This window comes from Melanostigma gelatinosum (assembly GCF_949748355.1).
Source record: "Melanostigma gelatinosum genome assembly, chromosome: 10".
NCBI classification, from domain to species: domain Eukaryota; kingdom Metazoa; phylum Chordata; class Actinopteri; order Perciformes; family Zoarcidae; genus Melanostigma; species Melanostigma gelatinosum.
Window position 1 is genome coordinate 18,925,195 of NC_136643.1, and position 16,899 is coordinate 18,942,093.

General features: G+C 41.4%; 1 protein-coding gene across 1 annotated transcript in view; it reads left to right on the forward strand.

Moving 5' to 3' along the window:
* Positions 1-16,899, forward strand: part of erbb4b (erb-b2 receptor tyrosine kinase 4b) — a gene marked incomplete at both ends in the record, with an annotated part of 248,119 nt that overhangs the window by 200,675 nt on the left and 30,545 nt on the right. The window contains 4 exons of the mRNA XM_079277462.1: positions 757-889; positions 3,400-3,522; positions 5,588-5,686; positions 8,040-8,225. Of these exons, the coding sequence (XP_079133588.1) occupies positions 757-889; positions 3,400-3,522; positions 5,588-5,686; positions 8,040-8,225 (541 nt within the window). The remainder of the gene's footprint in view (positions 1-756; positions 890-3,399; positions 3,523-5,587; positions 5,687-8,039; positions 8,226-16,899) is intronic.

The window sequence follows — 16,899 nt, forward strand, 5'->3', positions numbered from 1 at the left end:
TATATCATACAGATGAATCAAAAGAAGCATGGCCATGTTTTTTAATCAGAGATACATTTTACATTTAGAATAATTAAGTAATCAATTCTCTCTGGTGGGCAACTTATGCACTGTAATGGTGACACGGTATCTTCACGTCCCATGAAGCCGGCTGACTGTGATAACATTGTATGGAGTGTATTCTCGCAGTCTGTGATATACAGTCCTGACCAACAGCCTTTCTCCTTTGATTAAGGACAAAGTCTCAGTATGCCTTGATCAAATGAACTTCTTTGATTACCGCAAAAACAAAGAGGGGGTTGGAAAAGCCCCCTCCCGCTCAGTTCTGCATAAACTCTGAAGACAGTTTGGGGAGCATAGCAGGAAAACCGTCTGGAGGCTTGATTTCAAATGACAGCGTCAGTATGGTGCTGAGAATTCACTTTGATGGGGTTTTTTTCCATGTTTTTGATCTCAGCCTTGATTTTAAAAGAGAGGGCAAAGAGAGAGGTTTGGTACCAAAGCTTGGCATGAAAAAACATACAAAAACTGGATGTGAAAAGGTTTTAAAATCGCCCAAATACGTGTGTACTTAGAGACGTGTTTTACGTGTTTGTTGACAGCAACTGTCCTTATCCTCTCTAACCCCCCCCCCCCCACCCCCTGGAGATAATGCTTCATGCCTTCTCATTGCCTGCATCCTCATCTGTCTCTTCATCATCTACTCATTTCCCTCCTTCCTTCTTCTCCCTCCCCTCTTCAATTTCTTGTCCTCAGAACGCCTCTGATCGCAGCAGGGGTGATCGGCGGCCTCTTTCTGGTGGTGATCATGGTGCTGAGCGTAGCGGTGTCTGTGCGCCGGAAGAACATCAAGAAGAAGAGAGCCCTCCGTCGCTTCCTGGAGACAGAGGTGAGCAGGGCGGGCGATGAAGAAAGCGAGGAAGGAGAAACTGACGCATGTCACGTTGAAAAATGACGTTGTCAAAGGACTGTGCATGACTGTGAATCAAAGGATATTGGTGGAAGTAGTATGACTTAATATTGTATGTTTTTTTTTGGCTGACTTGTCCATAGTTAGGCTTTACAGACTCAAAATCATTAAAAACATAGTGGAGAGATAGGAGTTGAAAAGATTAAAGGGAAATTTATGAAAAAAGTACAAACAAATCGGGGTTTTTTACACATAATTTATCATATGATGAATATGCCATTAATTTGAGAGGAAAACAAGATCAAAACATAGGAAATGCTTGAGGACATGTGTCTGAATTTGTATGATTACAATGTTGCATGTGTGTGTGTGTGTGTGATAAGTATAGTAATGTGAGTGTGTGTGTGTGTGTGTGTGTGTGTGTGTGCATTCATAGCACAGACACTGGCACATTTTGTACAAAATAGGAGAAAGCCAGACTGAAAGACAGAGATAAGAAAATGAGACTTCATGTCTCCAGATGGTGAGTGCGGAGGTGGTCAGAAACTCAGAGGCTCAGGCGTTATCTTCCCCATCGTATATTGGAGAGGACACTTCTGTTTGGAAGAGGTGTGGGACCATACCATTAGACGCGGAAAGGGCACTCTTCCTTTGTGTTACAACAAGAAGAGCACATCATCTAATCCACTTGTGAGAATAAGGTCTGCTTTCACCGCTTTCTCCCTCTTCAGAGCACACAAGTATCTGTAAAGTGTCTTTGCCAATAGCTTCTATCGTGACAAAATAGCACAGATAATGCGCATTATCTCACTTCTGTCATCTATGCAGCCCTTTATACTGTCGCTGTTTCTTGATTACTTATGTATTTTATTTCTTCACATTATATAGCTAACGAACAGCATGCGGAAGAAGCCTGCTGTCATTCTCAACGCTAAGGCAGAATGTGCTGCAAACAACATTAAACGGTATCTGCCAAAACTGGTGCATGTTTATTTAAAATAAAGTATTTAATAACTATAAGAGACTACTTTTTTACTGAGCGATCACAAAAACTAGGCGGAAAACTATGTAAGGGCTAGGCAGGTGTTATGCCATGTGCAAATACTCTGGCACATGCCCAATAGAACTCCAGCAAGATTGAGATTGTTAATTAAACAAAAAAAAAGTAAACATGTGAGTTTCCTGAGTGTCAGTACTGGGAAATCAAAAAGCACTATGTCAGCCATTTAGAATATCATCCAAGTGTTTTTATGGTCTTAAATGGGATAGTGGACCAGTGTATATATTTAGCCCACAAATGTAATTAATCTATAATTGATGATGATCTCATTTCTGTTATAAGATATTCTTGACGTAACTATTGCTATGTTCCTTGGATTGTGAAAACAAAATGTTTTTTTCTCGTCTTGGTAAGAATGCTCTCGACCACTCGTGACATGTTCTCTTACCTGAGAAAAGAGCAAAAAAAAACGAAGTGAATGCCAGAAATCAATGGGTACGAAACAAAAAAAGAACTCAGTGTGAGTAAGTTTGTTCCTATAGGAGGCCCATTGTTGTTTCAGTACTGCCTTGTACAGTGAGAAGGTAGACAGGTCCGATGTCCTGTACTGTGGCTGCTACACAGCCTCCACATCTTCAGCACTTCTAATGCTGAACAGCTCCCCGCACAGTGGAGTAGCATACAGTAGTGTGTGTGTGTGTGTGTGGATGGATCATTGCTGAGACATCTGTATTGCCCTGTGCGTGTTTGTATATGCTTGTGTGGCCCCCGCCTTCCTTGTTTCCACCCTGCAGAAGCTGATTTGTTATTCCATTTAAATGAAGAATGGCTATTGTTTTTAATCAAATGGTAACCACGAGCCAGAGGGACATAAGCTGCCAACCACAGCCAGGCTGATTTACACTCCTGTTCAGTTTTCCTCTCCCTGCCCTCCCTCCCTCTCTAATCTTCCGCTCTTCTCCTAATTCTCCTTATATTGCTCCCTCTCTTATGCTTTTGCTTCCTCTGACTAATTCAACCACTCGCTTCTCCATCGCTGTCTTGTTGTTGTTTCTGCCACATTTCCTCTCCGCTCCACTTCTTCCTCCCTCCCTCCCCTCATATAATCTTTCTCCCTCACTTGCTGTTAAATCTGTCCGTTCCTCCACTTGAGGAGTAATGAGACAACAAAGGTGTCAACTCCTTTTTCAGGCTCCATAATAATCCACCCCCCCCCCCCCGCCCCCACCTCTTTCTCTCGCTCTCCGTCCACCTTTCTCCATCTCCCTCTTCTGTTCACATGTTAAATCTCTCACTTGTGATATTGAAATGATAATGAACTGGATTCGTCTTGTTGGAAAATAAACGTCATTGTAACCCTACTGTCCCCTGAAGTACTGGGCTATTACTTATTACTTTAAGATAAATCACATATAATTGCTTGTCAGTGTAAGTGATATCCGGTATTTCAACAATTGAATGACTTCTGTTTTACTGGATGTGTTTTTAGCTGGTGGAACCTTTAACACCGAGTGGAACTGCACCCAACCAAGCCCAGCTTCGCATCCTGAAGGAGACAGAACTCAAAAGGGTCAAGATTCTCGGGTCCGGGGCCTTCGGGACTGTTTACAAGGTAAAATGCACAAAAAAAAAGAAATAATAGTAATTGTTTGCATGCGTTTCAGGTTGTGCTTGAATGAATGCTCAAGTTGAGATCTTGATGTGAGATCGTGAACAAAAATAGGAAGACAGGAAAGACGAATTGCAGGTTGGTTAATGACAGGAAATGAGACGGAAGGCTGGAGGCGTGTGATGAAAAGAATGAGTTATAGCTGACACGGAGACCCTTGGGGTTACAGTGAAATAAAGGGTATCTGAGGTCACATCAGTGTGATGATGTGTTGGCGAGAGTTAAAGACACAGCTGAAATTATAAAGACCAGACTCTCTCACTGAAATCATCATTGGTCAATTTGTAGATCCATCCATTCACAATGTAGCACATTTCTATCTCAGAGGTGTCCTTTTTCCAAATCAATATCTTGCACATTTCCTTGGGGAATCTCCGGGCATCTGTAGGCAAATACGAGTATATTGTTCATTCTGAGTTTCAGAGGTGAGCACGAGGACCAAGACAGTTTCCCTTGGTGGCCATCAGAGAGCTACTCAGATATCCTCCTCTGGATCCTCTTGAGGAACAGTTAGTTGATTTTGAGATCTTCCCAGTCAGTAGGATATCCTACCTTCAGCAACTTGATTGCTCAATGTTATTATGGTAAGCACAACACAGAGGCCATGGGTATTATAGAGGGTAAGCATCCAGGCTGACTTGAAAATGAAGTGTTTAACCAAAATGCCTCACTCTCTCTTTACACAAGCTCTATTTGTTGAGCTGCTAACGGTACCCTGTCGAGTTATGACCACTGGTGCCACAGTTTCTGTTTTGTTTGTGTTCTACTGACAAACGCACAATGACGCACATGTTAGCACACAAGACGGGAGTGCGTAGCAAGCCAGAGACAATGAACAGGTAAAAGAGGAATTGGAGTATGATTAACCTGAACTGGAATTTCTCTCAGAGATCGGCCAGATCTGTTGCAGCGTAATACGTCTCTTGAATTCACACTATTTCAGAGTTGAAGGCAGTAACTTGTCGAGAAACAAGGTAAAGCGCCTAAAATGTGGGGAAGAATAAGATTGCAAACTGAGGTTTCAAAATATTCTCATAATCTGCATTGCAAATGTTATTATGGACGGGTATTTTATTCGGAATAAAATACATTTTAGAATGCAGAAAATGGATTTAGATGGGAAACACTGAATTTAAACTATGGTATGTGATCACTTCAGAGGGTAGCCTTCACTGGTAATCAGTCCATTCAATCCTCACCTGGCAGAGTTGACCAATCGACTCTTGACGTGGAAGTGGATATGGTGCTTGTATTGGGAGGAATTGTCCTAAATGTCACGTTGAGCTCCAACGCAGACCTGGTTTACAATGGACAGTGAATTTATTAATGGGACAATCTGCAAATATTCAGTCGAAGTGCTGTAGCAATTAGAAAGAGGAATATTGCTGAAATCCCGAGATGTTGACAAAACAACCATGCTAGCTGGGACATAAATGTACAACATTACATATCCCGAATGCAGTTAATGCGAGAAAAAATAGCAATTAATTCTGCTAAATATCCACCTAAGTGTGGGTAGACAGACTGTTTCAAACGGAGGCATCACATTGGAGTTACAGCTTTGTGAGGACAAGTGTTTTAACTCCATGAGCCCTGTTGGTCCTTCTGTCACTGGGGATGTGTAGTCACATCAGGGCAGAACAAAGGTGGAACACATTTAGAAAAAGTTGAGAGGCACTTTATTTCTCTCCTCTGTTAAATGCTTTGGCCACTTTGGCAGCTGCTTAATCACTTTAATCCCACCTGAAATTGGATACTTCAAAATGATTAAATAGTTTTGCCCAAGTCTTTTTGAAGGACAAAATCAAAGGTAATCATACACCATGCAGAACATCTCATAATCTGCCAGTGAGAATATGGAAGATGGTTATTAAGACAGCTGACAAATTCAAAGTGGGAAATCCTTAATTTATTAATTGAGATTCCTCCTGTTCAAATCTTTAATATGTTTCGCTTAATAAGATGTTTGGTGACTTGGTATAACGACTCATCGTTTGTGTTTCTTTAGGGTATTTGGATCCCAGAGGGTGAAACCGTGAAGATTCCTGTCGCCATTAAAATCCTAAATGAGGTTACGGGACCCAAGGCTAACGTGGAGTTCATGGACGTGAGTATCTCGAAAACTCCCAAATTAAACAGAAGAAACAATAAATGACAGTTTCTTCTAGTTTTCCATCAACTGAATTTTATATTTTATGAAATGTTGTCATGTTTGGTTCGGTCAGTCCAACAGATACAACATATACCTATCAGGGCACTGCTGCATTGGTGACTTAACCCTGCGACCTGTTAACCGTCTTATTTGGCCAGATTGAAACCACTACTCAGTGACTTTTGAATCACCTTCATTGATGGAATGAAGCTCTTAAGAACAAAGTTTAGACTCCAAAAACACCAGAGGACAAACCATCAGGGGACCCTACACGCACATGCACGCACACACACGCACACGCACGCACACACACACACACACACACACACACACACACACACACACACACACCATGCCACAGGCACCCAGCCCAGTGCAAAAGGCCCGATTAAAAAAATATTCACAGCACGGCTCATTTCAAAAGGAAAATTTTAAAAAGGAAATGATCTCCCTATGATGATGCAACGCAGATGAAATATCCTCCATCAACACACGCGCACACATACAGACGCAGGCGCTCATGTTTTGCACTTGGTTTGACAGTCTAAGAGGGAGTATTTAGAGTGTTGGCTTGTCTATTTTTATCAGGACATCTTTGAAGAACATTCTTTGTGTGTTTAACGTAATGCTCGATGCGTTTTGAGGGCTTGTCTGGCAATCAAGAGAACCAGAACCAGTTGTCAGTGATGACATGATGTTGGGCTTGACTGTAGAAAGAGGGATGGAGATGTGAAACTCTAAATATGCATTTACCAGCAAAACATACATTTAAATACTATAAGTTGTCGGATGTATGCATGTCTCTACATGTGTGCGTACCATTACATATAGCCAGCTTCTCACCGGTAGGTCTCCATCCACCTCACTCCGATGGGGTGACAGAATATAAACGGTGAATGAACTTATTGTCACGGGTTATCGCTGGGGGGAATTCAGTCTAGTGATCTTCTAGCTGCAGGCCACATTCGCTTGCCACCGGCTGTTTGAAGAAGTCACCGAGAATTGATCGTCATTCAATCCGTGTTTGTGTGTTTGGTGTATGTTTGTTTCCTACTCCTGAGCTGTGGAGCACAAAGAGGAGGGAAAGTTATTCTAGCTCATGATCCAAAAATGTTTGTCCCAGTGAATAATGCCAACACCCCCTTCCTGCTGCCAGTGTCTAACAGGAGGGGAGGGTGTCAGTACCCAGCAAGATTGTCATACGTGTATGTGTTTGCAAGTGCGTAAGAGTATCTATGTTTATGTGTGCATGTAATCACAACAGTGGCTAAAGGCAGAAAGGGCATGTTACAGAATGTTATTTCTTTGAAAGCCAAAATCCTGCTCAAAGCTTGTTTTGTTCTGTCAGTGCACTGTGGACACATACTGTGTTCAGTACTATTATGTATAATGTATAGTTACACAGAATAGATGGTCTCTATATTGTGTTTGGTCGTGTTTTTGTATCATTTGAATAATAGATTGCGTATGATACTACGATCGTATTCTTGCAAACTAATAATATTTTTTCTTATTCAAAAAATGCCGCACATAAAGATGTTGACACTGCAGGCAAGTTCAAAGCTCTATAAATAATGCACTGGAGCCGCTTCTTCATATGGACATTGCTATACAGTAGCGTATTCTCCAATAGCAACACTTCAGACCAAACCAGTGGAAAGACAGAACTGCCTGTTAAAGGACAGTGACAGATGATTTACAGCAATCTCACCTCGGTGTAGTTGCTACATTTTCAGTCAACTGCAAAGCATGCTGACAGTCTTGTGAAGCATTGAGTCACTTTGATGTTGAGGTTATGAATACAAATCAGCTGTTTCTTCGGGAACCTTGATGCTTGCTTCAAGGGGAACTTCAGCCTTAAACAGAATAAAGGATCATGTGGTCTTTTACAGTTCAGTCTACACAAGATACACTTTGCCAGTGGGGTTAAGTCTTTCAACTATAGCTCCTGCATCTTCTGACACTAACTGAAAGACTACCTGCTTGGGCACAATACAACACATTAATATGGTACTTCTATGTTTTCTTGTTCTGAATCTGCAAAAAGAAACACAATCTAGTTAGTGACAAAGTTATCAAAAAAGAAATGTGTTTTGTGACCGGATTCCATGACAGCTTTATCCAAATAAGGACTCAAAAGGATCAAAAGATCTAAGATCGAAATAACTAAATTACAGAAATGTATTTTCTGTTTGTGTTTTGCTGAAACAGTTTGTTTCACACTATAGAATCTGTTGACAGACCATTTCAGAAGTCAAACTCTCAACCCTTTCCCCCACATGCCTGAGTGTACATCTGTCTCATTCAGGAGGCCCTGATCATGGCTAGCATGGAGCACCCCCACCTGGTCCGCCTGCTGGGTGTCTGCCTGAGTCCCACCATCCAGCTGGTCACACAACTGATGCCTCATGGGTGCCTGCTCGACTATGTCCTCGAGCACAAGGACAACATCGGATCCCAGCTGTTGCTCAATTGGTGTGTCCAGATTGCCAAGGTAAGGTTTGAGAAAGTTTCTTTATAGTTGTCCTCGCTGTATGGTTGATTGGTTTGGTAATTGGCTGGTTGCTTGGTTAGGCATTTGGCAGGCTGGTGGATTGGCAGATCAGTAAAGGCTTGTTTTAAGTATTGATTTTGTATTGTACTGGTAAGTAATGGATATTGATTGATTTTGTTGCCTTAACAGTTTTTTATCAGTGGATTGTCTTCACTGATTGCTGCTTTTTTGCTTCCTTGACTGCACCAAATATCTCAATGAGTCATACGTGATGTTTTGGAGTGTTGGTGGGCCATTGGACCCTCAGTTGATCTTTACTGCAGACTGTGTATCATGCACTGCATACTTCAGGATTATCCCTCGTCCCTTTTTAAATCTTACTGTATCAGTACTCGTGTTTGCTTTGGATTACATGTAGCCTACACCCAAATCTACTGAACATGCCCTTTTGTGTGTCTCAGTTAAAGAGGCCAAGTGATTCACTCCATTGCTTCCAGAGTGAAAAGCAGATGTCTGCTGATATTTGGTAAAGTGTCCGTGAGTGTGTGCTGGTGTGTGTGTGGAGGATTCAATAGCAGACAGTGGTGCCCCTTGCCAGCCTCTCCGGAGAACTGAAGTAATTAATTCAAAGCCGAGCTTGATTTTGGTGGTGTTGAGAGCAAGGAGCTCAGTGTTACAGGATAATCGATTTAGGAGTGCATTTTAATGTGTTCTTCTATATTTGTCAATATTAAAAGGGGACAGATTCACCTTTTAATTAACCTATCTCTGACTCTGTCTGACACAGAAATGACCACAGAGTTGATTCATTATCTGACTCTGTATAACAACCGTAACAACACCTGAGCATTGTGAGCAAACACATTCATCTATTGATTATCAAAAGGTATTTTTTGATTGCAGCGAACCTCTGTATACATCATGTGATATAATTATGTCTCCGAACATGCTGCATTTGACAGATGGCTGATGAAATTCTTATACACAGAGCGCAAAGTAATTGGTTAAAAAGCCAAGAGAAGCAGAATGAAAATGACTAAGCAGTCGCTGTAGTCCCAGATTTAATATCTTAGACAAATATTTCTGTTGCTATTTTTGGCTAAATCAGAGGCAAGCTGTACTCTAGTGAGCTTCCATGGGAAAATATGAAAGCATCAATTGAACTTTGGTTCACAGTTATGATCATACCACATAAAGTGTTTTTTAGATACCAAAGGCGATCAGATCATGCATCAATTCTTGCCGTGCCGACAAAGTTCCCATGCTGTGTAACACAAACATTTTCATAATATGGAATTAATCACACAAATTACTTTGTGGAAAAAGGATGTACATCATCTTTACACACATGAATAAATATTTGCCCGCTGTGAACAGTTGTCAACATGGTGGGATGTATAATTCATAAAGGGTAGATATGAGGTTGTATTATTTACCATTGTTATTCTGTGTCTCAAGTGAGTGTTGTTTAGTGTGTTCAATAATTGGCTACAGCTCCTGGGGACTCAAATAGCCGTCAGGGGCCAGGTTTAATAAGGTGCCCACATATGGGTTCATGCTCACAGAAGCATTTATCTGAATATGGCAAAAAGGTGAATTAGGACCACCATCAACATTTCCACTTGTAGTTCTCATAATAACTTGTCCCATGCTTGAGTAAAACATATTTCCTGCATATAATTTCATTATCGTTATGATGGATATGTACATCTCATGCAGGGTCTTATGGGGCTCTCAAGGCTTGCAAGTGACAGGGCTCCACTCTCTGAGGAAACATCCCTGTGGCCCTCCCACTCTGTCATGACCGCCATCACAGCCATAGATTATTAATGGGGTGATCTGCCATGAGAGTCGTACTAATGAGCAGATTCATTAGATCTACTACGCATGCAGGGCTCTGATGCCACAGAGTGTTATTCTTTTTCTGTTCCTTGGATCTGATTTTTTGATTTTTTTATCACTTTCTCCTCATTATGCCTGGTTGCTTTTTAAATCTCCTCCTGGTTCACCAACTCTGTGGTCCTCTTGTTCATATATACAGAGTAGTGTTGCTACAATGTCAGATGTTTGACTTTGGAAACACTACTACAGTACGAAAAGTGTTACATCAAAATATGACTCCACTGCAACTACAGTGGGAAGAAAGAAAAACAAACATTTCAACAACTCCTCAAGTAGCCTGATGCAAATTTGTCAACTATTTCAAAGGAAGGGAAGCTTTTTGCAAGCTTGAATCAATTCAGTGTGCAGTCAGAGTTAGTAACATCTACACAGGAGACACATTTGAGTTCCACAAATGAACTTTTAAATGGTACTGTGTACTGGTATGATGTTATCACACAGTGTGAAATACAAATACAACAATTAAGTGACAATCTCTCTGTCACTTAATTTAAATTTCTCTGAAATTTGTCGGTTTTGTAGTCTAATCTGAACTGAAAGCAAATTATCTGTTTTTAAAAAGAATGCCAGTTGAAATAAGACGCAGTTCAACATAATAACGTAATATGTTTCAGAGCCAGTTTCATCTGCAGTTTAACAATATTGCCAACAATCCAGTAATTGCAGTTATAATCTTCATGCCATGAAAATGGAACTGTGGCTGTAAGGCACCCTTTAATAATACATCAAATTATTTAGAAGAGATGCCAAAAGATACAGCAGAAGAGAAGTCATATCATTTGCCGCATTCGCACAAGTTGTACATAACAGTGATGGTTGCCATCGCAATTCATATTCTTGTTAAATATTTAATCTGAACCCCACGTATTCTGCCTTTGAAGGAGAACTCGGTGTCCCGCTATATCTGTGAGACTTGTTTTAGAATGATGCATCATAACCATATCAATACAACAGCACTGTTTAAACAACCTCAGCGACATGGCAGGAATACCTCATCGAATCACGCTTTCCAGCAAATCTTTCCTACCCCCCTCCCCTCCCCCCGCCAACATTACTGCTTTGGATTTCCTCCAAGCCAGGTGTTGTGGTTGTGTGTGTCTTTGTGTGCATGTGTGGTAAGAGGGCCCACAGTGTGTATCACAGGGTCATTTCTCTGTGTGAATCTGACTCGGCAAACATGCATTTCTCCAACTCATCATATACATCCCCAGGGTGCCAATGAAAACTCAGTTCATTCCTATTCAGTGGCGGCTGGTGGGAAATGTTCTAGGTTGGGCCATCCTATCAATTTCAGCAAACATCCCAGTATGATTTAATGCAAAAAAAAATGTAAGTATCAAACACGCATTATTACTTGGCAGTTAAATATTTAACATGTATTCCAACACGAAAACAATCAGTAAATAACACTTATATAATATAATATAACATGTTTATTTATTGAGATGCCCCTATGGACCTTGTTATAGGAGGTAAAGATCAGGAGAAGTAAACATGAAGTGTAATTATGAATACTGATGTTAAATTAAGCTATGATGAGTTTTCACTGTTAAATTAACATCTCTATTACATGTTGATGCCTCCATGACCAAGTTAAGCAGATGAGACTGAGGACAGCTATTTTTTGTGTGGCTCATGGTGGGGCCATGCCCCATGGCCCTCTATTGACCAGCCGCCACTGTTCCTATTTCCTTTCTACTCTGTCGACTCCCCTTCTCCCGTCTCTCTGTTGGTATTTACTTGTGTATGTGATTCTCTTATATTAGTTTTTCTGTCTTTCTCTGAACATTTATGTAATAAGGCTTTCCATTCCAATCTATTGTTGGTACAAATAGTATGCTATCACTATTTGTATGCCAAGCAATAAGGCAGGGTTGACTTTGACTTGATTTTTGGACCGCTGTTATAAGCCACCAATAATTGTATTTTCTGTTGTCTTTGTAACCTCTACCAGTGCTTCCTGTTAATGCTGAATAAGGTTGGCAAAGATTTATATTGTGCTGTAAGGCAAACCCACTACGTTTTTTTGTTGAGGCTTGTTTGGATATATTCAAGGAATACATTTACTATGTCTCCTACCTAAATGAGACATAGTTAGTTTTTTGCTGACTTGTCAGGCCAAGAGTAAAATAATCAACATGTACAACTTTACGGGATAACAATTCCACCAGGACACAGTTTTCCAAGGGCACTATTTAGCTCAGGGCAACTACGGTCTGCCCTTGAGTTATGGTGATTACCTTAATAAATTAAAATGACTGCAAGGTTTTCTTTTCTTTTTTGTCAATCAATGAATGTTGATTTAGGACATTTCCCTTGATACAAGGAATTCCAAGTTAAAAATGTACATTTTTTATCTCATAAATTAAAGGCATTATGTCGTTTACTGTGTTCTTGTTTAAATGATTTAAGATTAAAGTGATGGACAGAAAATTGGCATCTTGGTGTGACTACCAACCAACTTGTACTGAACAAACTCTCCTTCCCCTCTCTTCTCCCACACTCTTGTCTTGTAGAAAACACTTAAACTGCATTCTGATGCTTGATTCCAACCAGCACTGGCAGATAGCATGCCTGCTCCAAGACTGCATGTTAACACACGGCGCGAGAGGCACAGGCGTCTAGCCTTTGATGCTACCAACCATTAGAAATGTCAACAAGTGTCCACTATCCCCTTGCTCCGTCTCTCGCTCTAGTTATCCCTCTCTTTCATTTCCAAACTAATTAATTCTGAATCTTTTTTATGGTGGTCTTTCATGACTGCATAAATAAGTGTATGATCCAATGTTAGCAGCTAGAACGCTTCCCTTCCCCTGGGCCTGAAAGGCCTGTTTCATTTGAGAGAGCTGCTTTATGCATGTTGTCATCAGTTGCAATTCTCATCAAAGTGGAGGGCTGACTCGGTAGAATTTGTATATTTCATTTGTTGTTTATGTAAGTGGTATTTAAGCACAATACTTTCATCAATATCATGTTGTTGAAGTTGTGAGGAAATCCATGTTAAAAATCAATGCTAATTGATACAGGGAATTTAATTAAACTGCCTTAACATATTGGCCTTTTGATATATTAGTAATACTTTCCTCCGATCACAAGCACGCGTTTGCATACAAAACATTTGCATAAGCATAGCCAGCCAATCAGGACGTGCCTACCCGAATAAGTGGGAACCCTACACTAACACACAACCCCAAGGCTGCACACACCGCTGCTCAACATCCTACACCCTCTTCAGCAAGCGGTGTAGGATCGGCTGGGCCTCCTCTGTAGAGGGCTCCGCCGGTGCTCATAAAACTAGGTTTACGATATCATAATCTCGTTCTAACTCAATGGACTTTATGGGTACAGTGGGCTGAGACATCAACCCAATCACACTGATCCTGACCGACTGAAGATTAGCCACCACAGCCCAGTTACTTCTTTATAACCTTGGCCGACACAGCAGAGAAGTGGGTGGCCCAAGCCAACCCAGGTAGTACGTAACCTAACTGGGTGGAGACATTGCCTAATGTAGGTGTATCTTGCCATGGGGGGGGGGGGGGGTCAGATTCAACACTACCAACTCACACCCACCATTTTCACCAGTCCTGTGTAGTTCCAGTGAGCACAAACCCTGAAAAGGAGCCTTCCATGTCCAAGGTATAGAACCATGTGAATGGACAGGACGTTGACCAAGTACACATGTTCTCGACATCACTCCACCGAACAAAGCCGCACACCATCCCTGAAGCACAGGAACAGCTGTTTGGTGTGTCTGATGGGGGCCGTGCATTCAACAAAACATGGCAAAACGCAATCTTTACCGATACGCCAGAAGTGCAATTGTCAAAGACAGACACGATCACCTGCTGGGGACTGAAGTTGCATTTGCACTGGTAACTTCAGTTTACGATTTTCATAATAGAATTAAGGAACATGTCATACACTAAACAAAAATGAATCTGATCTGCATAAGTTTACATGCATGGCCCCGCTGCAGTGGTCATCACAAGCGGGAAGTCATTGTGAAGCTATTTCTGCGGAGGGCTTCCTAGGAGGCTGATATATACAGGCCAACGATGAGATATTGTCTTCATCATCATCAGCAGACGAGGCCGGTGTCTCAGCATGGATGACCAAAGGCAGCGGAGGAACATATGCGGCTGGGGCAGGGACTTTGACGCAATCAATCTCAAACTCTGGCTTGCTCTCATTGAAGCAGAGCATCACATTAAAGAGTCTGAAATTATCCCACCGCTGCTGGCCGTGCTCGGTGGCTCCTGAACACTGCATTCTTCATGGTCCCCTACCAAGGCACTCAAAGCACGCGCCATAATCTCTCCTGGCAATGAGGCTGGGCACTGACGAGGTTCTTTAAGCAGCAACTCCATCCTTGGAGCTAGGCAATCAGTGGCAAATCACTGGTCGCTAAACATAAAACGATGTTGAGCAGTGATGTGTGCTGCCTTGCATGCTGTGAGGTTTGCGTGTATTCAGGAAGCTACGTCCTGATTGGCCGGATTTATGCAAATTTACAGTGGGCAAACGCATGTACATTATTGGATAAGAGTATTACCCATAAAGTCCAGTAAAGGGCGGAGCCAGTGTGGCTTGGAACTGCTGCTCCTTCGTGCGAAAACAAGTCAGTTGAGGTGGTTAATCTGACTAGGATGCCCACTAGACATCTCTCATCTGGCCTGGGAACGACTCTGAATTCCCCAGAAAGAGCTGAAGAAGCAGTTGGTAGAGAGAGGGACATCTGGGCTACCTTGCTCAGATTGCTGCCACCATGACCCAGACCCAGATAAGCAGCGGAAAATGAAAAGATAGATAGATGGATTTGCGGTCTTTGTAGTATTTTTATATCATTGAAAATTCTGTCTTTTAGTGAACCGTAGTCACCCGGAATGGCCTCTGTATGCAAAAGCACAAACCTCAAGGCAGCAGACAGATAAATAGTCACCAGAAAGAAGAGAAGGCTACACAAAGACGATAAGGTATTCACTGACTCATGGTTGCCATGCTGTCAATCAAAAGCGCACACAAACAAGGCAAGAGGAATACATTCTCTCTCTCCGTTTCGTTCTCTGTAACTCTCTCTCTCACTCACACACAAATAACACTGACGCAGATTTAACTGTGTCTGGCTGAGTCGAGATGGATGAGGCCAGGTAGGGCAGTGGGGGAAATGGATGACTGCAGGCAGCCCACACAATGGATGACACTCACAGCTCAGGGAGACACGTCTACACTAATGAGTGACTGAGAGGCGCGCACACACTCATACACACAGGTAAATGACGGCAGGTAGATATCCAAATCTTGCAAACACAAACATGAACAAAGTGGACATCACGTAATTTGATTTGGATTATTCACATATTGTTTTGTGATGCCCTCAAACAAACAAAAAGGCACTCACACCCACACAGACACTGTTTGACGTACTCGGTATTAGGTTTTCCCCTTTTTTTACTATTTACTTCACTTTTCTTCTCACCGTTTCTGTCAGTGTCAGATCACAATTGTTCTCACAACCTTTTCTCAAATACACACACAGAGTCAAACACCATGCTGGAGATATGTATCTTTATCCAATGCTTTATGTCAAGCCCTTGGCCTATTTTCCCTCCCATCACCACTCATTACAGAACTCTGATTTTATTTATTTCCCATGGGAAATAGATATAAACCACAACTCTGCAAACAGAGATATGCTACTCTGTATGTATGCGTTTGTGTGCATGTTAAGCCCTTCTGGTCTTTTGGTATCACTATAGCCTAGAGGCTGTACAAGTGGGCTCTCTCACAACAAGTCAATTGAATTTACATTTAAGAAAATGTGGGTTCCAGCCAAGAAGAAAGGTTTGTACTCTATAAAAACAATGAACTACTTTGCACTGCTTTAATTGTCATTGATTATGCTGAGTATCATTGAAATGGTGAGGTTAACAAGGCTGCATTCAAGTGTGGCGTCAAGCTTCATTTTCCGCATTGATCAGCTATTGCAGGCCATCGAAGCATACGGTCAATTTTTTACATTTAATTTCATCAATATAGAAACAAACATTTGGGGTCAATGTAGCAACACAATTGGCCTGTAGTGCCACCACAAAGTTCACCTCACACCACGGCCTTCAACTCTTCGACCCCTCAGCTAACATTCGTTTTTCCCTGACTTGATTGAGTCAATACTAATCCAAGCGATACAAATTGCTCAATTTCAGCTCATGTGTTCACCTACCTTTTTGAGTTTTTAAAAAACATGTACATTTTCTTCTTTTCGGAAGGTTTGTCGCAATTTGTTGCTTTGACCATATTGTTTTGTAGATGGTATTATTATTCATCCTCTGGTGTGCCAGTTTTCAGTAATTTAGCAATTTTTAGAAGACTAGTTTGGTCATTTTCACCCAGTTAAATGTATCGCTATTTGAGTTTTGAAAAACTAAAATATAAAGTTGCTTCTATAAATGATCCATCTTTGTTGTTTTGTTAACAGATTCACAATAATCTAAAGTGTTTGGAATTCCATCTGAATGAATCTTACTGCAAGACATCATCTTCATTAATACTGCTGATGATAACCATTTACATAAGTAAGGGTTTGAATCCTGGGCATGGCTGGAAATGCAGGTGGCTAATGGTAGTTTATGTATGCTGTCATACTGTATGTAAGTTAATTTATTGTAAATATGTACCTCTGTGTCGGTAGTTTACGGCCAGCGTTTTGGTGCGTATGTTCTGGTGTTAATGCTGGTGGGTGGCTTGTCATTTCTGAGCCATGCAGGCGGAA